At 39.6% G+C, this 24,094-nt stretch overlaps 5 protein-coding genes across 5 annotated transcripts; 2 read left to right on the top strand and 3 right to left on the bottom strand.

The window, feature by feature from the left end:
* Positions 1–103: 103 nt before the first annotated feature.
* On the bottom strand, positions 104–1,048 carry LOC117379899 (olfactory receptor 1-like). The gene has a single exon (XM_033976599.2). It carries the CDS (start codon positions 1,037–1,039, stop codon positions 104–106), a length of 936 nt encoding a protein of 311 aa, XP_033832490.1. The 5' UTR covers positions 1,040–1,048.
* A 2,515-nt stretch (positions 1,049–3,563) lies between these two features.
* On the bottom strand, positions 3,564–4,496 carry LOC117379898 (olfactory receptor 11A1-like). The gene has a single exon (XM_033976598.2). The coding sequence runs from the start codon at positions 4,488–4,490 to the stop codon at positions 3,564–3,566; it is 927 nt and encodes a 308-aa protein (XP_033832489.1). The 5' UTR covers positions 4,491–4,496.
* A 1,439-nt stretch (positions 4,497–5,935) lies between these two features.
* Positions 5,936–6,865, top strand: LOC117379897 (olfactory receptor 10A6-like). Its single transcript, XM_033976597.1, has one exon. It carries the CDS (start codon positions 5,936–5,938, stop codon positions 6,863–6,865), a length of 930 nt encoding a protein of 309 aa, XP_033832488.1.
* Positions 6,866–12,007: 5,142 nt separating this feature from the next.
* LOC117380469 (olfactory receptor 49-like) lies at positions 12,008–12,931 on the top strand. The gene has a single exon (XM_033977283.1). It carries the CDS (start codon positions 12,008–12,010, stop codon positions 12,929–12,931), a length of 924 nt encoding a protein of 307 aa, XP_033833174.1.
* Positions 12,932–23,146: 10,215 nt separating this feature from the next.
* LOC117379894 (olfactory receptor 142-like) lies at positions 23,147–24,094 on the bottom strand. The gene has a single exon (XM_033976595.2). The coding sequence runs from the start codon at positions 24,077–24,079 to the stop codon at positions 23,147–23,149; it is 933 nt and encodes a 310-aa protein (XP_033832486.1). The 5' UTR covers positions 24,080–24,094.

Genomic DNA, 24,094 nt, shown 5'->3' with positions numbered 1-24,094 from the left:
AAATTGAGGCAAATTGCTTAGAAACATGACAGGACACGCTGAAAGGACCATGTATCAGGCCTGGAAACGTCTTAGGGTCCACCGGAGGAGCTGGAGGACGTGTTTATTGGTGACCGGGACCGAAATGCAGCAGATTCCTACAAAGCGCTCGGATTTTGGTAAGTTTCAGTCCATACATTAAAGGGTTAAACAGCGGCTGAACTGCCAGAAAATACAGGGATAACACCACTTTTAGCACTTTATGGACGTTCTTTAAGTCGAACCTGCTCTGTAAGACTTCAAAACACACTCCAAAAGAGAAATTTATAATGGAGGCCAAGTGAGGAGCGCAGGTGTTGAGAGCTTTGTGCTGCGTCTGCTTGGACCCCCTAAAACAAACCTTCAAAATACGAAGGTAAGTGAAGAAAATCATGCCTAAAGGGCCGAGAACAATAACGGACGTAATTATGAGTCCATATATGTTGTTAAGTTTTGTATCATAGCAAGCCATTTTTACAATAAAGTAGTTATCACAGTAGACTTTGGGAATGACGTTATCGCACAGCTGTAGTGGAATACTGAATATAATAAGGAGAAGAATAGAAACGCACGGGTAGAACCAGGAAAAAGCTATAAGCAGGAAGACTTTAGTGACGTTCATGTGGGTGCTGTACTGTAGAGGGAAGCAGATGGACAGGAAACGATCGTATGACATGATGGCTAAAGTCAGAAACTCAATAGAAACGTACGAGTAGATACAGAAGATCTGAATGAAGCAAAACGGAGGTGAAACAGTGTGGACGTCTACGGGGATCTGATACAGCAGCAATGGGAACAACGCTGTGCTGCCGTAAAGCTCGTTCATGAATAAACTACAGAGAAAAATGTACATAGGCTCGTGTAGAGTCCTGTTCAGACATATGATAATGATGAGGAGCAGATTGGAAAGCAATATCAGAACATACACAGACAATATAATGACAAAATACAACCACCGCAAAGGCCCAGGGTCAATGTAGGCTCCCAGAGTGAAGTGGGAAACCTGACTGAAATTCACCATCGTCTTCCTTTTGACAGACATAAACCTGAGACTGTTCATCCAGACATTGATTATTTATGATGGTAAAACATCAGTGGACTAAAATATGCTAATGAAGTTTTACAATATGTATTAAGTCATTATAGTTTTGTCTTCAATGAAATAAAGTACAAATCTATCACATGAATCAGCCCTGCTCCAGTCAGAAGGACGTGTCCCCTCTATATATATGTCCCTGAACTGTCACGTTAGACCCCGGGGGACTCAAAGGGACTCTTCACGTCGTCATGTGCAGTTTATCCAATCAGCTTTGTTAGTCATTTTGTAAAGGATTCTTTGATTCTCCTTCAGACATTCAATTGTTTGTTTAATGAAGTGCACATCATTTTAATTGATTGTGTTCAATTAGTTGATTAAAAAGGGACATGTTATGTAAAATAGACTTTTATGAGGTTTTAACCATGTCATATTGTTGTTTCCCACATTATGAGCTTACTCAGAGTTGTGTTTCTATTGATTCATATATGTTTGAGTAATCCTGTATTGCAGTGAATCTATTTTTCAACAAAATCACTATTATAAAAGAAATAAAAATCGGCTGCTTGCTAATGTGAAATTAAACCATGAGGAGGGTCTATCAGTTCTGCTGTTTTGAAGTGGAAGTCAATGCACCCATGGCTTTTATTATGACGTTTTGGATACATTAGCGGCCCATGTTTATATTATTAATGTAATGAACACAAATAAAATAAAGATCTATGTAGTTTAATACGTAAAAAAAACCCCAAAAACTATATAATGTCTTCTTCCATTTCAATCAGATGTATATATTTAGCACATTTACAACGTTGTCTTATTAAACACAATATTTACGTAAAATAAACAACACTTATAAATATATTTTTCATCCAACTTATCTGGCAGCGAATTCAGACATTAACATCAGCTGTGGCCCATTTAAGAGAGTTTGAGAACTAAAAACTTTTTCACCGAGGGCTGTATTTTGACATTTTTGACTTTTTAAATGAAGAGCCACAGACCAGTGTCAATACAGTGAGTCATTCACAGGTGGATTTTATGTATCTTTGACTGATCTTTAATACGACTTGGAACAGTAACTTCACGTCTGTGTCGCAATGTGATGTTGTTGAGGTAATAGTGGTAGAATGACTTAAATCTGTAATTAAAAAAAAATCTGCCTATGATCACTTGGGCCAATACAGCAGAAAAACAAAAACTGGTCTCAGGCCACATTTGTCTCCTGGGCCAGAGTTTGGACACCCTTGAGTTAGACAGATTTAACCTCCTGAGACCTGGCGTCCTCATATGTGGACAACATGTTTTTGGCTTGTCTAGGCCACAGTGCAAATTATTAGATGAAGAATAACATCATACAAGAACAACAACAATGTAAATATATTATATATATTCATTTTTAACAGTTTAGAATATTTAGAATATTTTATCTTAATTTTATTTTTTTCCTGCTCCTGTCAGCACTCTTCACATAAGACACATTTTTCCAAGAGGCACAATTGTTGTTTCATATTTTGTTTTTATTCAGGACAAATTTTGCTGTGTTCAGGGTCTTAATAAATAGTTTTTGCAAATCATTATTCAAATGTTTTATCAAAATGAGTAAAATGTCCACATATGAGGACATTTGATTTACATATTTTTTTCTCAGAAACTACATAATGTAAAAAGATAATTCTTTGTATTTAGACTCATCAGGTCCCAGCCAGGCCAAATAACAAAGAGAAATTAATAAAGCATGTCATGCAAGAGCTCGGGTCTCAGGAGTTTAAAAACCTTCCTCCTCTAAAAGTGTGAGGTATTAGCCACTTTATTATGTTGTTACCTCATCAAAAATATATCCTGAGATCCGGAGTTGTGTTCTGTTTTATTCACACATGTTTGAGTAATCTTTTATTATTGGTCTGTACATCTGCAAAGCTCAAAATGCTCTGTTCCACTTTGTGATGTCATGCAGAGACAGTTTTCAAGTTAACAGCTACTTTTACCTTTTCAGTTCAGTAGAGACTTGGCAATTCTGGGGCTGAAATAATCCAAATGATTCTAGTGAAGGTGTGTGGAGTTTAAACACAGTGGAGCACTTCCTGTATTACAACATGACGTCACAAGGTGGAACAGAGTGTTTTCAGTTTGAGAGAAGAACCCAGGCTACATGTGCGACATTTGTCTGTTTGTGTTTTGTTAAATGAAACAACACACAACTCCAGGTATGTTTTCAAGATAGGTCAGAAAATAGTATAATATGGGCCCTTAAAGATTTAAAATTTGAGAAGTGCAACTTTAAGACGGCAATGAAGCTGTAGACGATGCAGTGGAGCAGCTGTCGATAAGGTTCACAGATACATTTGACAAAAGTTCAAACATAATATTAAAAGAAATGTGTTTACTCCTATGAGAATCCAGTTATTTCTATGAGATCTTGCCCAGGAGATGTTTTCATAGTTACACCTTGATCACAAATATATGGAAATTTAAGACAACAAAAATGCATCGTTCATCCTTGATTAAGTCAGCTGCTGCGACTGAGCATCTTTTTACACAGCACTCGGACTTTAGCGAGCTTGAGTCCGTACATTACAGGGTTGAATAACGGCTGAAGGGCCAGAAAATACACTGACAAAACTATCCGGATGAGTTTGGGCACGTTTGTCATGTTGAACCTGCTCTGAACAATCTCAAAAAGCATCCCACAACATAGATTTATGACAGAGGCGAGGTGAGGCGTGCAGGTGTTCAGAGCCTTCTGTCGGGCCTGTTTACATCCATTAAAACACACTCGCAGAATGGAGGCGTATGAGAATAAAATCACGCTTAGAGGACAGAACACAGTAACAAACAGATTAGCCAATCCAAAGACATTATGGACGAGTGTTTCGTGACACGCCAGTTGCACGATGTAAAAGTTATTACAGTAGACAGTCGGGATTGCATTGCCACATAACTGTAAAGACGCAGCCAAAATCTGTACAGTGATAATAGCGCACAGCGGGTACAGCCATGACACAAAGATCAGAGCAGAGATTTTGTAAGTGTTCATGCGCATGTTGTACCGTAGAGGGCAGCATATGGCTAAATACCTGTCGTACGCCATAGTGCTTAGGGTAAACATCTCCGTAGAGGCGTACACGTAGACACAGAAAATCTGAAGAAAGCAAAACGCATAAGACACCGAGTGGACATCCTGAAGCATTTGAACCAAAAGGAATGGAAACAAACCAGTGCTGCCCCAAAGTTCATTCACAAACAAACTGCATAGAAAAATGTACATAGGTTCATGTAGAGTTCTGTTCAAACATATGACAACTATAAGGAGCACGTTGGAAAATAAAATCACAATGTATATACACAATAGGATGAAAAAATATAGCCATCGGAAAGAGCCAGTGTCAAAGTAGGCTCCCAGAGTGAAATGGGAAACCTGACTGGCGTTGAACATAGCTCTCCTTTTGGGTTGTAAACGGCGGCTCATGTCCCGCAGCACAGCCTGAACAGAGCCACTCAAGCTGGGGTTCGGTGGCTCTGATGCAAGACGCTGACAATGGACGCTTTTAACCGCTCCGTCCCACTCCAGGGAGGGGCCTTTCTTACAGGTAGCTACGTCAGCGTAACACAAGCGAATACATAGGGAATCTTTAGGGATCATTTCAACAATAAAATGGTAAATAGTCACAATTATATTTAGGTTTATGTAGTGCTTTTCTACGTTCAAGGCACTCACCAGTGTACGCAGACTCTGGAGGCAAGGAGGGGTTAAGAATTCATCTGTGGGGGTCTGCGGGGTCAAGCTACCAACCTGTGGACCAGTGGATCTGACCGTTCTACCAGCAATGTTTTACGTCGTGAGCGGGAAACCGAACCAACAAAGGCCAGATCAGAGGATGAACCAAACACTCTTCAAACTGAGCTCCTGCTACACTGACCAATAACATAAAAGCAATAATTAAAGCACGAAATAACTCTTAAAGAGGGTCTTCCACTCGCTAGTCGCTACGGAAAGCAGCAAATTTTGACTAGCAAGTGACGCCATTAGGACAAGCTACATGTTAGAGTAAGAATGTACGTTCTTCGTGATAATTATGAGCAATAAAAATGCCTAATTAAATTGCAAGATGGATATATTTCATGTCGTATTGTGGAACATTCCAGGCAAATCAATAATAATAATAATAATCGCCATGGAGACAAGCAGGTAGCAGACAAGTATGACAAGTTCAATAATATAAAATCATGCAAACTTTTTAAATCTATCTTCAGTTTATTCTAGTTTAAGTATAAATTTGTAGGAGGATAACTGATTTCTGGGCCAAGAATTTCAGTGGTGTTTTTCCAATCAACACCACTTTGTTGTGACCCGTTTGTACTATTGTTTTAGATCAATACTGCAGTGTTTTTAATTATGACGTGTCTTTTAACTCTGGAGTACGAGTCTGTAATAAAGTGTTAATGATGAGGTCTTCTTTAGTCTTTGTACTGATTTAAAATAAATAACTTTTCCATAGGGCACAGCACACTAGAAAGTTAAAAAAACATGTTTATTTTTTAATCTTCACTCATAAAGGGGGCCCCCAGAGTCCTGATGCGTGTTGATTGGCCACTCTTCACACTGACCTCATGATTTAGAGCTGTGGAGAAGTATAACTGTACAAGATTGGCCCTCAGTCTCACCCTTTTTCAAAAATATTGTCAACAAGTTACTTTTACTTGTAAGCGAATGGCTGCTTTGAGTCTTTTTTAGGCAAATCTTGCTTTTGCTTGGAGAAAAATCTGATTACTAACATCAAATTTTCGCAGTTTATTTCAGTAATCTAACAACGCTAGATATCAGATAAGGATCCAATTTGTAGCGAGCATTACACATGGGCCAGACAGTGAGATCACGCCATGTCTAACCAAACTCACGTGTCGTACTTCATTCTCACAGGCTATTTTAATGTGTCTCAGCTGAGGTATCTGATTTTCGTCTTTCTGGGCTTCTTGTACACAGTTATTCTTTTTGCAAACATTTTTCTCATCACGGTAATTAGCATGAACAGAACCCTGCACGAGCCCATGTTTGTTTTTCTCTGCAGCCTTTTTCTGAACGAGATTTACGGCAGCACGTCCCTCTTCCCGTTCCTCCTTTTCCACATGCTCCGGGATGTCCACACTGTATCTCATTCGCTGTGTTTCCTGCAGATATTCTGTTTATATTCCTACGCTACAGTTGAATTCTTCTCTCTTGCCGTGATGTCGTACGACCGCTATGTGGCAGTGTGCTTCCCGTTGCAGTACCACCTCCAAATGAACACCCGAAAGGTTCTGGTCCTCATCGTTATCTCCTGGTCATGTCCTGTGGTCATCAACATTATTCCCATCATTCTCTCTGCTCCGTTAAAACTATGCGGCAATATTATCCCTAAAGTCTACTGCGATAACTACTTTATTGTAAGCATGGCTTGTTCAAATACCAGAGTGAACAATATCTACGGATTAATTGCCACTTTTTTAACTGTATTTGTGCCAGTGACTTTCATCTTATTTACATATTTACGCATTCTGTTCGCGTGTTTTCATGCATCGCCGCAGACCAAGCAGAAGGCTCTCAGCACCTGTATGCCCCACTTTGTCTCTCTCATCAACTTTTCCTTCGGCGTGTGCTTTGAGATACTTCAGAGCAGATTTAATATGAGCCATGTACCCAATGCGTTCAGAGTTTTGTTGTCATTGTACTGGCTCGTATCTCCTTCCATTCTGAACCCATTCATGTACGGACTAAACAGCTCTAAAGTCAAGACTAGCTGCATAAACCTGTTTGGAAAAGTGCAAGCATGACCTTCTGAATTAGAAGTGGATTAACCATAGACTACTTTTTCTTCAACCAAAAGTCCTTTCATATGCTTCAAATCAAACTTTTTATTTCAAACAAAAAACCTGTGCTGATACAAGTGCAACCTGCTCATAATACAATACTGTAACATATTTGTACACTATAAATAAGTAAGATAAACTAGCTGTATTTTGGGCTTGGAGCTTACAGGGTGGCACAGCATAAATCACTGGGTTGATTTACACACATCACATAAATAATCAGATAACTGCATAATTAGATGTAATTTTTGTTGGGTTTACATGCACAAAATAAATGTATTCACAAATCTGAATGCATTTTAAAATAACTCTTTTAATCTTTAACATATTTTCTTAGATTTTTGTTTTGCATAATTTCCTCGTCAAAACCTGCTCAGGTGTGAAAGAAAACTTGTGTGTATCTGTTTACTTGACATTTCAGAAATCTGATAACTCAAATTAAATGATTTTTGGTGCACTTTTAGCCACTGCTTTCTTATATTTCCAATCATCTGCTCATAAAGCAATGCTGTACTTCTCTGTTTTTGCCATAGACAAATAAAATAAATTAGCTGTGCATCTATGCTTTAATAGTTAAAACTCCAAATGAGGAGGACTTATAAATATATCATAAATTCTGTTAAATGTCACTTTAAGGATTTAAAAACATTTATTTAAACTATTCTTACTTTTCTTAACTGTATTTTTATGTTAATGAATATTAATGAGTAATGTTCTATACTTTACTGTTATATTTTTTCTATATATACTCTATAAATAAAATCTGATGTCTCAATGCCTTTTAACCCATTTTACTTGACATAATAGTCAATACAAGTTTTACATATACTTTAAAATTACAATAGGATAGTTACAGGATTTTAAACTGCAATGTTGAACAATGGACTCAGACTTGAACTTTACAGAAGAAACAGAGACAGAAGAAACAGTATCAGAGCAGAAAAAGACCCTCCCACCCACTACTGTAACAGCCACATCAAATCAATAACATCTGCAGCTTTTTACCACCTAAAAAACATTGCAAAAATCAAAGGTATACTGTCAAAGCCAGACGTGGAGAGACTTATCCATGCATTTGTCTCCAGTAGGTTAGACTACTGTAACGTCCTGCTCACTGGCCTCTCCAAACGAGCCTTAACACAGCTGCAGTACATCCAGAACACTGCTGCTCAGGTCCTGACTAGAACCAGGAAGTATGAGCACATAAGTCCTGTGCTCAGGTCTCTGCACTGGCTTCCTGTAGCTCAAAGAATAGACTTTAAAGCAGCTCTGCTTGTGTATAAGTCTCTCCATGGCCTAGGTCCAAAGTACATCTCTGACATGTTAGTGCCATATGAACCTGAATCTGAATCTCGCAATTTGAGGACTTCATGGACAGGCCTCCTGCTGGTGCCCAGAGTCAGGACTAAACATGGGGAATCAGCGTTTAAGTTTTATGCAGCTAAAACCTGAAACAGTCTTCCTGAAGATTTGAGACAGGCCTCTACTTTGACAATGTTTAAATCCAGGCTCAAAACAGCCTCTTCTCTTTTAATGTTAATTTTATGATGATTATTTGTGATTATTTATGTTTTGATTTGAGTGATTTTAATGTCTTTCTTATTCTGTAAAGCACTTTGAATTACCTTGTGTATGAATTGTGCTATACAACTAAACTTGCCTTGCCTTGCCTTGATCTGAAACAATTTAATAATAGAATCGGGTTTATTGATTTTAGTTCACCAGCGCCACAGCGGCTGGTCACGGTATCAAGCAAATCATGAAAAAATCAAGTAAGTACAAAGTAGTGACTGTATGGGCCGTTCACTCAAACATGCATGAATCACTCAAAATAAAACTTCATTAAAGAGGAGAGGAGAGCTCATTAAACTCTGTTATTTTTTTTTTTTAAATCTATTTTGCACAATATAACTGAATATAAAGAGTACAGCATCTACAGGGAAATATCAGAAACAATTAGTTTGCCAGGAGGGGACTGTAATCATAAAACTCTGTGGTGTTTGCAGTCAAGATATTTGAAATCCAAGGAGATGGAGATGATGAGTTCTACAATGACACCAGTTACATCACCTTGATTGGCATCACCAGGCCCCATTCTGGAGCCATACCTGGAGTGGGTGCTCATCAGGAAGCATCTGCTGGCCGGGCATTCCCCGAAGGAGCAGCGTCCTAACGTGGACCCGCCAACTGCAGAGCGATCTGTATGGCAGTCGAAGGCGGAGGTTTCGACGACTCCATCTCCAGACAAGCAAACTTGGCCAACTGCTCAGTCGCCTTGTGTTGGAGTTCACTCCAGTAAAAAAGAGGGTAGTGTCCCGGCGGCATCATGTCAGGGACAAGTCTTTCACTGTCGTGTCGGCCTACGGGCCAAACAGCAGTGCAGAGTACCCACTCTTCCTGGGGAGTCCCTGAGAGGGGTACTAAACAGTGCACCACCCAGGGAACGTCTTTGTTAGTCACAGTTTGTCCCTAACAAACACCACGTTCAAGCACAAGGGTGTCCATCAGTGCACGTGGCACCAGGATCCTAGGTCGGAAGTCCATGATCCACTTTGTTGCCGTGTCATCTGACCTTCAATCATATGTCTTGGACACTTGGGTGAAAAAAGGGGCAAAGCTGTCAACCGATCACCACCTGGGGGTGGGAGGGGGTAAGCAGTGCTTCACCAACACTTTACAGTGCAGCTGGAGAGCTGATGACCTTGACTGGGGATGTTGTCGGACAGTGGAAGGAATACTTTGATGATTTCCTCAATCCCACTGTCATATCTTCTGAGGAAGAAGCAGAGACAGAGGACTCGGAGGCGGACTCATCCATCACCCTGAAGTCACTGAGGTGGTCAAGCTCCTCGGTAGCAAGGCTTCGGGGGTGGATGAGATTTGTCCTGAGTATCTGGATGTTTTGGGGCTCTCTTGGCTGACACAGCTCTGTAACCTCACATGGTGGTCTGGAACAGAACCTCTAGACTGGCACACTGGGCTGGTGGTCCCTCTGTTTAAGAAATGGGACCGGAGGGTGTGTTTTAACTACAGGGGAATCACAACCCTCAGCCTCAGGTATTCCAGGGTACTGGAGAGGAGAATCTTTGGATTCAGGAGGAGCATTATGGTTTTTGTCCCAGTCGCAAAACACTGGACCAGCTCTATTCTCTCCATAGGTTACTTGAGGGTTCATGGGAGTTTGCCACATCCACATGTGCTTTGTAGATCTAGAGAAGGCATTTGACCATGTCCTTCATGATGTCCTTTGTGGAGTGCTTCAGAAGTATGGGGTGTGGGGCCCTTTGCTAAGGGTTGTCCGGTCACTGTTTGTTTGGAGCAGGAGCTTTGTTTGCATTGCCCGCAGTAGGTCAAACCAGTTTTTATGGACAGGATTTCTAGGTGCATTCAGGGGCCGGAGGGAATCCAGTTTAAGGACTACAGGATCTCATCTCTGTTGTTTGCAGATGATGTCGTTCTGATGGCGTATAACGTATAACATGCACAACCATCCTTTAAATAGGTAAGTGAAGGGAAAACAGGATTATTTGGATATATTTCATAACTATTTAATTATACTTTTGACACACTATGATTTTAGATTTTATTGGACAAGCACTACTTGCCTTGATTGCGCTGACCGCACATCACTGGGAAAGAAGTATTTAATTCCTGCTAAATGAAAAATGTATTCAAGGATATTGCTTTATTCTCTTGTGCATTGGTTGGTGACGTGGTACTTCTGAGGCTCAGCTTTAAGTCCCTCACTCTTGGTCATCAGGTGCACACTTTTCCCTGTGTCCCGTCTGTCAGTTGGTCTCTATTCAAAGCAGATATCTCATGTTTCTGAGCCATGTTTTTAAATCAAGTCTTAAATGATTGATTTAGTTTTGTTTTTGAACTGTTTATGTAAAAGGCTCTCAATTTCTCTACATTGGATCTTGTCTTTTCAGCTGTTTACCTGATATATATCGAAAAAAGAAATGCTTTATCAATGAAATCAGTAAAACCAGACAGACAAAAAAAATCTAACATTATTCATTGCATTTATAAGTGTTTTTTACTTGTAATGCATATGTTGATTTGGTAATTGATGTTTAGAAATGTGATTTTTAAGGGTTCACACTGTTCTGGTTTGGTCCTGGTTTAGATCTAGTTTGAATACTAGTTTAGATTTGGTTTGGTCCAGTTCTAGTCGTGGTCTAATCCTGGTCTAATCTGGGTTTAGTTCCGGGGTGATCCCTGTTTAGTGTGAACACACCCTAACATACCCTTTTCACATTTTAAGGTGTGTAAATTCTAATATACTATATTTAGTTCAACTACATGCCTGTTTTTAATTTGTTTGATTATCACTCTTGTATTTCTGGTTTGCTCCTTGAATTTAAACTATGATATGGTTTAGCCTGGGTTAAATATTAGGACCACGCTAAAACGTTATTCTGGAATTTTATGTTGTTGTTTTTATGTTGTTTTATATAACAATTTTATTGTGTCTTCAGTTGATTAAGTCCTTCTCAGTAAAGTAAGGTGTAAGTAAAGTAAGGTGTGGATAAAGTTAACAAATATTAAGAGTACTATTTAAGTAACAGAAAATATTGTCAGCACTTTCTTGTTTTCTTCCTGGTTTGATTCTTGCAAATGTGTGACCTGGTTGTCTTTGATTATCCTTGATGTACACTGATTCGGTGATTCAGTTACATTTATTTTTTGAAGAATTTGTTCTTTTCAGAGTAAGTTTTTGACACCATACATTTAATTCTTCAGTGATATTACGATACTCTTGAGTGAAAAGTTTGTTTCCTCTTCCTACTGTGAGTCTACAAGTGACAAAAGCTTTACACGAACAACTATAGATTATTCAAATATTTGCTCTTTGTACACCTTACCTTCAGATTTAATTAGTTTTGAAATGTTTGTGTCCATTCTTTGGAAAATACTAGAGTCGGTGCATTATTTAATGTTTGGTTTGTACGAATAGATCATAAATCAGATTTCAAATACTTTTTATTTCCAAACTGTTTTTCTTGTTGTCACTTATTCTACTTGATTAGTATTATTTTAAAGAAACACTACTCTTACTTCAGTCAAATTTTGGCTACTCCACCTACTGCAATTGACAGGACCATGAACTCTACTCCAGTCACTCATTTTGTTCTAGGAGCTTACATAGACATTGGATCTTTAAAATACTTATGCTTCCTAGTTTTACTGCTCATGTACAGCGCTATTCTTTTATGCAACATAGTCCTCATTGTCCTTATATGTTTGAATAGAAACCTTCACGAACCAATGTTTATTTTCCTCTGTAGTTTGTTCTTTAATGAATTGTATGGCAGTGCTGCAATTTTCCCAGTACTTTTGATCCAGGTCCTTCAAGATGTCCATGTAGTTTCGACCTTGGTGTGCTTACTACAGATATTCGTCTTGTATTCCTATGGTGGGATTGAGTTTGCAATGCTTGCTGTTATGTCATATGACCGTTACCTCGCTATTTGTCACCCCCTTCAGTACGGTTCAAGAATGACGCCAAATAAAATAGCATTTCTGACAGCTCTGAGTTGGTGCTACCCTCTTATGATGAACTTGTTTATAACATATGGTCTTACTGCTCCACTCACCCTCTGCGGAAACATCATCCATAAAGTTTACTGCGATAACTACTGGGTGGTGAGACTGAGTTGCTTTGACACCCGTCTCAATAATGTCTTTGGACTTACTCATATGTTTTCTGTCATCTTGGGCCTCGTTTTACTCATTATCTACACATATATTCGAATCTTACGTGTATGTTTCAATGGGTCTAGGCAGACTCGACAGAAAGCACTAAGCACGTGCACACCTCACCTGCTCTCCCTGATTAACTTCTCCTTTGGGGCATTCTTCGAAATAGTGCAAAGCCGCTTTAATATGGGAAGTCTGTCCAACCCCCTGCGAATATTCCTGTCTCTATACTGGCTCAGTGTGCAGCCCCTGGCCAACCCCCTCCTGTATGGACTCAGGATGACCAAGGTCCGACTTATCCTTAGAATGCTGCTTTTTGGAAAGTGAGCCAATAACTTGAAATTTGTAAATTTGTATCATTTGTAAATATGCAAATGTAAATGAACAGTGATCCAACATTCTTGGTAAAAAACTAAATAAATAAAATCTATTCAAAACCTGTCAGTGTAATTCCTACTTTACTGTCATAGCCAGAAAATTGTCTCTCGTCCAGTAACCACCACTCTCCCTTTTCTTTACCAATGTAAAACCTGCTTTAATTTCAGTTTAAGAATTTCTTGTTTAATTCAAAAATAGTTTGTGTCCTTACAGTGCTAAGTAAAAGTATCTTTGTTAAAGGAATCATTGTTCAAATATTTTTTACTGTAATCATGTCTGACTGTACTTTTTTTTTTTGCAGAAAATTCTATTACCCCCCAACTTTATTGTGATGAAACCATTTCCCATATTCTCAGCTCCAACATTTGAATAGCATCTTTTTTCACTACTACTAACTGTGAGGCTTATTTATTTCTCTCTCTTTTTTAAACCTAAGACATATTAGAACATACAAATAATGATGAACAGACAGTGACAAAGATCAAACAATACAGCAAAGTATTTTTAATATTCTATTTATTTCATCATATATGAGAACAAAATATTAAATAAATATTTATACAAAATATTACAGTGTAAAATTTACACATGAAATAAACATGAATCTCAGCTTAACAAACAATTTTTTCAAATGAGAAAATGTGTTTACCCAAAAGTGTCTTTTTGCACAAGCTTCGTATTTTGGACATTTTCAGTCCATACATGACGGGGTTAAACAGCGGCTGCACTGTTAAAAAGTACAGAGAAAGTATAATTCGGACGAGATTTGGGACAGAACTCATATTAAACCTGTTCTGAATTATTTCAAAACTATGGAAGCCCGTTTCCGCCATGAAAAAAAAAATAAAAGCCCCACAGAAAGTCGAAATTACGAGTTTAAAACTCGTAATTATGAGTTTAAAACTCGTAATTATGAGTTTAAAACTCGTAATTATGAGTTTAAAACTCGTAATTAGAACTTTTAAAGTCTTAATTGAGCTTGTAGCACACTGCAACTGAGTGTACAGAGCAGAGGAGACAGGAGGAGGACTGTTATGTTTATCACCTACATACTTTTAAAAAATGAATAAATTAAGCTCCAGTAAAGTTTCTGGCGTCTTGAACAAATCAGTGGGCCCTGAGTGCTGTTCTGACCACTCATGAGCTGTGCTCTGTGTCTGTGAGCGCTCGTTTTCCTGGTCTGAGCAGAGTGCCAGCTGGTCACAACCCCGCTGGTTTATTGAGGAAATTATTAAAATACCAAATTCATTTAATCAAAATTGATAAGGTTCACTTTTTGTAAATGTTACATTCCCAAAATTACGAGTTATAAACTCATAATTCATACTTTTAAAAGTCCTAATTACGAGTTTTAAACTCATAATTAGTAGTTTTAAAAGTCCTAATTACGAGTTTTAAACTCGTAATTACGAGTTTTAAACTCATAATTACGAGTTTTAAACTCATAATTACGAGTTTTAAACTCATAATTACGAGTTTAAAACTCGTAATTTCGACTTTCTGTGGGGCTTTTATTTTTTTTTTTCATGGCGGAAACGGGCTTCCATACAAAACTGACCCCAAAAGAGAAATTAAACAAAGAGGCCAGGTGAGGTGTGCAGGTGTTGAGAGCCTTCTGCCGTGTCTGTTTGGAGCCTCGGAAACACACTTTAAAAATACGAAAATAAGTAAAAAGAATCAGACTTGAGGGTAACACAGTGATCAGGAACAACTGAATAAGCCCATATATATTATTAACAGTGGTGTCGAAACAGGCCAGTTTTACAACAGAATAGTTATCACAATACACTTTGTTAATAATATTTCCACACAATGGTAAGGGGGCACTGAGAGAAATCAAAATAATGATTGCTATAAATAACAAGAGCCAGGTCAAAGCAATGAGGATGAAAACTTTGGTGTGAGTCATTTTTGAGTGATACTGCAGAGGGAAACAAATAGCCAAGTATCGGTCATATGACATAACAGCTAATGTGAGAAACTCTATGTTTCCATAAGAAAAGATACAGAAGATTTGTAAGAAGCAAAACGGAGCTGGAATTGTGTGGAAATCTTTGAGAATTTGAAGCAGGAGAAATGGGAACAACGCAGTACTGCCGTAAAGTTCATTCACAAATAAACTACAGAGAAACAAATACATTGGTTCATGTAGCGTCCTGTTCAAACATATAACAACAATGAGGAGCAGGTTGGAAAGCACTATAAGAATATACACAGACATTATAATGAGGAAAGACAGCCATTTAAAAGGGCCAGTGTCAAAGTAGGCTCCCAGGGTGAAATGGGAAACTTGACTGAAGTTAGCCATAGTTGTCCTTTTGGTTTGAAAACTCACCATTAAACTTAACATTAGCAGACTATAATAAAGATGAGTTAAGAAGGGACTAAAGCAAGAACAACATTAGCATAAAATGACAAGAAAAAGTAGTAAATTACAGCACACACACATAATCTTGACTCAGAGAAGGGCTTTAACAGGAATAAGTGTAAACCAAAACATCAGCAACCTGTGTGTACATCATAGTTTGATAACCACATTTACATGACTTTAATTAAAAACACACATCACACTTTATGAAAGGATTCAGCTTTAAAACAAGCTCTAAGAAGTTTGTTTCAAAAAATAAGAAGGATTTTATCGTGATTTTGTTCTTGGACTTAGCAGCACTGAAGACAATGACATTCAATCATTTCAGATTCATCAGTAAAATTCTATATTTAAAGTTTATCAAAGGAAAAGCAATTACTAAAAACATCTATAAAACACAGCCTTAACCCTGGGATAAACAAGGAAACGAAATTGGATTTCTTTTCTTCAGTTAGATGCGTTATTGTAAAAATATTTAAGGATTGCGATTGCTGAGTTGAGACAACAACAAAGGTATAACATTTACAACTGTTTAAAAGCTGAGAGAGAGGAGGTACTCATCTCAGCTTAGACCAGATCAAGGTGCTAAAACCTGCTTTAATTTTGTGCAGCTAAAGACCCGCCCCTAAGTGAAAAAAATCTGTAACCAATCACCTTTCAAAAGCTTTAGACACTATGGATCTTCCCTTTTAAAGACTTTGATTAAAACGGCCTGAGTTGTTTAACATGTCAAATGTAAGGGTGCTTGAATACAGAAATAAAAAGAGAAAAAGAAAAATAGCAACAAAAACAGATTCAAAGACAAGACACGCAAAGAGTAAAAATAATCTAGAGAAGACTGAAGCCATTGCGAGTGACTGCCCATACAGACAATTTAAAAGTGACTGAGTCAGGGCTTGAACCAACAACCCTAGCATTTAAAGGCAAACAAAGCAAGTTTATTTGTATAGCAATTTGTACACAAAGTAATTCAAAGTGCTTTGAAAGATGTTAAAATCACAATACAACAAATTATAACAAATGAATAAATAAATAAATAAATAAAAACAAATAATCATCATATTATTGACTCAGTGTTAACAAAATCACAGAATGAACAAACCAAAGAACTCCATCAGGCTATTTCTAAACTAAAAATAGGAAAGTTTGGGGAACCTGATGGTTATCCCCCGTGATGGTATAAAATCTTGGATTGTCGCCCATATTGTTAAAAACATTCAACTGGATAATCTGAAATGGTAAAATACATCCATCATGGAAAGATGTTGTTATTTCCCTCATTCCAAAGTAGGGTAAAGACCAACAGGATTGTAGCTGCTATCAGTCCATCAGTGTGCTAAATCTAGACTATAATTTATTTACCAAGCTATTCTAGCTTGTAGACTTGAAATTCTTTTATCCAAATTAATACATTCAGAGCAGTGTGGTTTTATCCAGCAAAAACAGACAGTAGACAATATAAGATGTGTTTTACATGTGATAGAAGAAGAAGAAGACTTAAGCAGTACTGGTTCGATTGGCTGCTGAAACAGCCATTGACTCAAATGGAATTTTCTGTGCGAAGTACTGAAAACATTTGGCTTTCAAGAAAATTAAATTTCACAAATTATATCCCTTTATGACAGACCAAGAACTTGTGTTACGGTCAATGGGAATATCTCAGACTTCTTCCCCCTGGAGAGAGGGACTAGACAGGGGTGCTCGACATCCCCTTTTCTATTCGCTCTCTATATGGAGCCCCTTGGTCAACTCATCAGACAGACCAATGAGCTTAAAAATATTGTTGTTGCTGGAGACAAACAAAAAGTTGCAATGTTTGCTTATGATGTTTTGGTCTTTTTGGAGGAGTGTAAGGAATCATTCGTCTTCAATCAAGCATCTTCACTCCCACAACTTTTTGTCCAATTGACAGATTTCACTTTTGGCTTTTACTATGGATCAGACCTGGATGAGTAAGGGATTACACATACAATCTTGGGAATCTATACAGTTACAAATTAACTATAACTAAAACACAAGTGATGACTATGAACTATTCCATTTCAAAATATCTACAAAACAAGTACAAACTCAATTGGGAGGCTGAATCTTTAAAATACCTAGGAATTAATCTCATGAAAGACATCTCTGAATTGTCAAATGCAAATTTTGGCCCACTATACTTGGTGATAAAATATGATTTACAGAGATTGAACCTTGTCCGTCTTGAATTTAAATTCAAGGATTATATAGGTGAAAATGATTGTTGATGCAAGGTTATTATACTTGTTCAGAACTTTGCCTGTGAAGTGAGTGATACAGAGTTTGGGGAATGGGACAAATAGATTTCCCCCTTCATTTGGCAAGGGAAAAAACAATTATTCAATATACTGCTCAACAACTAAAAAGATTTGCTCCAAAAAGATTTGGAGCAAGCACGCTTCTTTAGATTTCTTCAACCAACATTTCAACTATTCCAACAGGCACTGCAACCCTCAAAACATGACAGTAATTGAAGAAGAATTTGTAAAGATTATCAAATTATATGTTGCCAAGAAGGGCAAAACCTTAAGACCATGCATCGACAATAGGGGCCTCAATAATATAATCGTTAAAAATAAATATCCATTGCCACTCATTAACTCTGCTTTTGCACAACTCCACGTGGCCACCATCTTTACAAAAGTGGATTTCAGAAAAGCCTACCATTTAGTGCGCAAGAAGATGAATGGAAAACAGCCTTTAAAACTCCACTGAGACACTTCAAATACTTATTCATGCCATTTGGTTTAACCAATGCTCCGGCCATTTTCCAAGTTCTTATTAATGATGTGCTATGGGATTTTCTTAATCGTTTTGTCTTTGTGTATTTGGACAATATTCTTATTTTTTCTAAGATCCCACACGAACACCAGCAACATGTGCGCCAGGTCCTTCAGAGACTCCTCGAGAACAAGCTCTATGTGAAAGCGGAGAAATGCGAATTCCACTCCAATAAGGTCAGTTTTTTGGGCTTTATTGTTGGGAGTGGACAGGTTAAGATTGATCTGAAGAAGAAAAAGTGGTGACTGAGTAGCTGATGCCCAGCAGCAGAAAGCAGTTACAGAGGTTTATTGGATTAGCAAACTTTTACCAACGATTCATCAGAGACTTTAGTAGTGTTGCAGCACCCCTGACTAAACTTACCTTTCCCTCCAAACAGTTTTGTTGGACCCCAAAATCCCAGTCTGCCTTTACCAAGCTGAAAGACCTGTTTACTTCTGCTCCAGTCCCGGGTCAGCCCAATCCCTCTCACCAGTTCGTCATGGAGGTGGACGCTTCAGAGATGAAACTTGGGGCAGTACTCTCTCAAAGGTTTGATCCACACAATCGTTTGTACTCGTGTGCCTTTTTCTCACGGCGCCTTACACCTGCTGAATGCAATTACAATGTGGGGGGCAGAGAATTGTTAGCGGTGAAACTTGCACTGGAGGAATGAGGGCACTGGTTGGAGGAGGCTGTGCATCCTTTCCTGGTTTGGACAGACTATAAAAATTTGGTGTATTGTCATGAGGCATGTATCTCTGCTCCTGTTCTGCCTCCCTGTGTGCTCTCCCCGCTCCCTCACCTGCCTGAACCTGGAGCTAGACAGAACTCTCGGCCCCTCCCGCGCGCACCTGTGTCCCATCAGGGTAATCATCACCACCTGCCGTGGATAAGAGGAGCGGGGAGAAGACACTCGGTGCCAGATCATCCGTGTGTCAACGTGATGCTCCAGCTTAGTTTTTGCAATTTTGTTACCTGTCTGCCTGTTACTCACTGGATTTTTGCCACCTTCCAGATTCCTGCTCTCGCTCATTCCTGCTCCTGCCTCTGCACTCCAGTTCCGGTACAGTCCACCCCTCTGCCTTGCCTCCTGGTCTCCGGCTTGCTTCCCGTCTCCTGCCCTGTCTCCCACTCTCTGGATTACTCCTGCTGGGTCTTCCCTGGCCCTGTCCCTGGTCCCATCGTGCTCCGGCCCTGGCTGTCTCCGTGCCCGCTCTGGACATCCCTGCTTGGCTTGCCCTGGTCTCGTCCTGATCCTGTCCTCGTTCTGGTCCTGGTTTTCCGTCCCTGCTCTGCACTACTCCCGCCTGGTCTGCCTCTCGCTCCCTGCTCCCCGTGTGTGTTAAATGAACTATTAAAGACTGAATTTCACCATTTTGTAAATAAACACTGTAAATCTGCCCCGAGTCTGCACGTCTTTGGTCCTCCCAACCCCACCCGTTACGACATGTATATACAGTCCACTAAACATCTGAACTCACTCCAAGCCCGCTGGTCACTTTTTTCAGTAGATTTAACTTTATCCTCACTTATCACTCATGGTCCCACGATGTTAATGGGCATCAATGGTATGGCACTAAACTGGTTCAAGTCCTATCTAGAAAACAGGGAGTACTTTGTTGAAATTGGAAAATGTGCCTCAGATAAGGTGTCCCTGACCTGTGGGTGCGCCCCAGGGGTCAATCCTGGAACCCCTGTTGTTCAATCTCTGCATGTTGCCATTAGGCCAGTGAATACGCAGCAATAATGTGTCCTACCACAACTATGCAGATGACACTCAGATCTATGTCTCACTGCAGCAGGAGAATATGGACCAGTGGATTCACTTTGTCACTGCATCCAACAGATCAGTGTGTGGATGCAAAACAACTTTCTCCAACTAAACTCAGACAAGACTGAAGTCATCCTCTTTGGCCCATAGAAACATAGAGAAAGTGTTAGAAGTCGCCTCCAGTCTCTCTCTCTAAAACCTTCAAATCAGACTAGAAATCTAGGGGTAATACTGGACTCACACTTGAACTTTAACAGCCACATCAAATCAGTAACATCTGCAGCATTTTACCACCTAAAAACATTGCAAAAATCAAAGGTATACTGTCAAAGCCAGACTTAGAGAGACTTATCCATGCATATGTCTCCAGTAGGTTAGACTACTGTAACGGCCTGCTCACTGGCCTCTCCAAACGTGCGTTAAAACAGCTGCAGTACATCCAGAACGCTGCTGCTCGGGTCCTGACTAGAACCAGGAAGTACGAGCACATAAGTCCTGTACTCAGGTCTCTGCACTGGCTCCTGTAGCTCAAAGAATAGACTTTAAAGCAGCTCTGATTCTGTACAAGTCTCTCCATGGCCTAGCACCAAAGTACATCTCTGAAATGTTAGTGCCATATGAACCATCTCGCAATTTGAGGACTTCAGGGACAGGCCTCTTGCTGGTGCCCAGAGTCAGGGGAATTGGCTTTTCAGTTTTATGCAGCTAAAACCTGGAACAGTCTCCCTGAAGATGTGAGACAGGCCTCTACTTTGACAATGTTTAAATCCAGGCTCAAAACTGTTGTTTAGCTGTGCATACGATTGAAAGGTTTTTATTCTGCACTCTTCTGTTTTAATGTTAATTTTATTATGTTTTTATTTGTGTGATTTTAATGTCTTTCTTATTCTGTAAAGCACTTTGAATTACTTTGTGTACGAATTGTGCTATACAAATAAACTTGCCTTGCCTTAAGCCTGATGTGCTCTAAGCCAGTTCTCCCAGTAAGACACTCCTACTCCTCCTGAACCCATCATTTTTGAACCCCCTTTTTGTTCCAGATGCTGCCCGCTCTAAGGTACTGGAACTTGTCCATTGCTCTCGATTCACCTGTCATCCTGGGGTCAACCAAATGCTCTCGTTGTTCAAAAGCTATTTCTGGTGGCCAACCTTCCACAAGGGCACCAGAGCCAGGAGCGGCCAGGGTTGTGCCAGGAGCAAAGCTACCCAAACACCACCCTATGGTCTGCTCCAACCATTGCCTGTTCTGAAACCCCCTTGGTCACACATCGCAGTGGACTTTGTGACCGGCCTCCCTCCGTCTCAAGGTAAAGCAGCCCACTTCATTGCACTGCCGAAACTACCTACCGCCAAGGTTATATTACTCACCATGTTTTCAGGCCTCATGGCATACTCTTGGACATAGTTTCCAAGGGTATGCCTTTCACTAGGAACACAATTCGCGTCTCAAGTTTGGCATTACTTCTGTGAAGGGTTGGGTGCAACTGTAACTCTTATTTCTGGCCTTCATCCCCAGACTAATGGACAAACTGAATGGGCAAACCAAGATCTGGAGACTGTGTAGGTTAGACTACTGTAACGGCCTGCTCACTGGCCTCTCCAAACGTGCGTTAAAACAGCTGCAGTACATCCAGAACGCTGCTGCTTGGGTCCTGACTAGAACCAGGAAGTCCTGACTAGAACCAGGAAGTACGAGCACATAAGTCCTGTACTCAGGTCTCTGCACTGGCTCCTGTAGTCCTCCAGTGTGTCGTGTCCTCCAACACTGTGTCGTGTCCTCCAATCCCTCTACCTGGAGTACCTTTCCTGTATTGAATATTCCCATAACTTTGGTAACTTCCGCTACTGGTCTGTCCCCTTTTTAAGCCTCTCTCGGTTACCAGCCTCTACACTTCCCGGCTGAGGAAAAGGATCTGGCAGTGGCCTCTGTCCAGCACCAACTCCAACTCTGCCAAAAGATCTGGAGAAAGACCAGGGCAGCCGTACTCCAAGCTGATCCATTCTCTCTCCTCACTCTTTGGGGCCCTTCAAGATCACTAAAGCCATCAGCCCATCTGCTGTTTGCCTTCAACTACCTACCTTCCTTCTGCATTCACCCCACTGTTCATGTATTTCAACTCAAACCTGCTATCTCCAGTGACTTGTGCCTTCCATCTGAACCCTCTCCTCCCGTCTGGGTTATGGATGGTCATCCGGCTTTCACAGTCCGGCAGCTCATTGAAGTTCGCCGGCGAGATAGGGGGTTGCAATACCTGGTGGACTGGGAGGGGTATGGTCTAGAAGAGTGCACTTGGGTGCCCAAGGCTCGTATTCTGGACCCTGGTCCCTTAGGGGGGCGGGGAGTACTGTCAAGATCCCCATGCTGTCTTTACCCCTGCTTTCTGTGTCCATGCCTTGAGTTGGGAAGAGACTCTGGCACCAACCACTACACACCTGCAACTGATCAGCAATCAAGCCTTCACCTTGGGAGTACAAAGGGACCAAGAATCCTACACACAGCGGCAGATTGTCAGTGTATCCTCTGTGCCACGGTTCTACTTGGCTCAGTCTGTTTTTTTTTTCTTTTTTCTCTGCCCCCGACCCAGCTATCCACTACCGGTTCGAACGCCTTAGCCTCTGACCAAGCTAGCTATGACCTGCTCCTTCAACCAGCATTTCCATCCTCTTGTTTGTAATAAACTCTGTTAAACCTTTACCCCGAGTCTGTATCTTTGATTCCCCAGATGTTAAGACAACCAAAATTAACTCTCATACAGTGACCCCCACTCTCCTGTCTCTTTACCAACGTAAAAACCACTTTAATTAATTTCAGTTTGAGAATTTGTCATTTAATTGAAACATATGACTCATATGTTTGTGTCCTTACACTGTTAAGTAAAATAATGAAAAAATCATGGTTCAAACATTTTTACTGTCATCATGCCCGACTGTACAATTTTTTATTGCCTCCAACATTAAGGTGATGAAAACATTTCCCATATTCTCAGCTCCAACATTTGAATAGCATCTTTTTCACTACTAACTGTGAGGCTTATTTATTTATCATTTTTTACTCAGGACATACAGATAATGATGAATGGACAGTGACAAAGTTCAAACCATGCAGCAAACTGTTTTTAATATTCTATTTATTTCATCATATATGGAAACAAATGATTAAATAAACATTTATACATACAATTACATTATACAATTTACAAAAGAAATAAAAATGAATCTCAGCTTAACAGACATTTCCAAATTAGAAAATTAGTTTACCCAAAAGTGTCTTTTTACACAAGCTCCGTATTTTGGACATTTTCAGTCCATACATGACGGGGTTAAACAGCGGCTGCACTATTAAAAAGTACAGAGAAAGTATAATTCGGATGAGATTTGGGACAGAACTCATATTAAACCTGCTCTGAATTATTTCAAAACTGACCCCAAAACAGAAATTAAGCAGAGAGGCCAGGTGAGGTGTGCAGGTGTTGAGAGCCTTCTGCCGTGTCTGTTTGGAGCCTCGGAAACACACTTTAAAAATACGAAAATAAGTAAAAAGAATCAGATTTAATGGTAACACAGTGATCAGGAACAAGTGAATAAGCCCATATATATTATTAACAGAGGTGTCGAAACAGGCCAGTTTTACAACAGAATAGTTATCACAATACACTTTGTTAATAATATTTCCACACAATGGTAAGGGGGCACTGAGAGAAATCAAAATAATGACTGCTATAAATAACAAGAGCCAGGTCAAAGCAATGAGGATGAAAACTTTGGTGTGAGTCATTTTTGAGTGATACTGCAGAGGGAAACAAATAGCCAAGTATCGGTCATATGACATAACAGCTAATGTGAGAAACTCTATGTTTCCATAAGAAAAGATACAGAAGATTTGTAAGAAGCAAAATGGAGCTGGAATTGTGTGAAAATCTTTGAGAATTTGAAGCAGGAGAAATGGGAACAACGCAGTACTGCCGTAAAGTTCATTCACAAATAAACTACAGAGAAACAAATACATTGGTTCATGTAGCGTCCTGTTCAAACATATAACAACAATGAGGAGCAGGTTGGAAAGCACTATAAGAATATACACAGACATTATAATGAAGAAAGACAGCCATTTAAAAGGGCCAGTGTCAAAGTAGGCTCCCAGGGTGAAATGGGAAACTTGACTGAAGTTAGCCATAGTTGTCCTTTTGGT

The sequence above is a fragment of the Periophthalmus magnuspinnatus genome, chromosome 13 (genome assembly GCF_009829125.3).
Source record: "Periophthalmus magnuspinnatus isolate fPerMag1 chromosome 13, fPerMag1.2.pri, whole genome shotgun sequence".
Taxonomy (NCBI): Eukaryota; Metazoa; Chordata; class Actinopteri; order Gobiiformes; family Gobiidae; genus Periophthalmus; species Periophthalmus magnuspinnatus.
This window is presented reverse-complemented; position numbering and strand designations above follow the sequence as displayed.

Bases quoted from the DNA above. Each gene is read 5' to 3' on its own strand.
- LOC117379899 (XM_033976599.2), bottom strand. From the start codon at position 1,039: ATGGTGAATTTCAGTCAGGTTTCCCACTTCACTCTGGGAGCCTACATT.
- LOC117379898 (XM_033976598.2), bottom strand. From the start codon at position 4,490: ATGTTCAACGCCAGTCAGGTTTCCCATTTCACTCTGGGAGCCTACTTT.
- LOC117379897 (XM_033976597.1), top strand. From the start codon at position 5,936: ATGTCTAACCAAACTCACGTGTCGTACTTCATTCTCACAGGCTATTTT.
- LOC117380469 (XM_033977283.1), top strand. From the start codon at position 12,008: ATGAACTCTACTCCAGTCACTCATTTTGTTCTAGGAGCTTACATAGAC.
- LOC117379894 (XM_033976595.2), bottom strand. From the start codon at position 24,079: ATGGCTAACTTCAGTCAAGTTTCCCATTTCACCCTGGGAGCCTACTTT.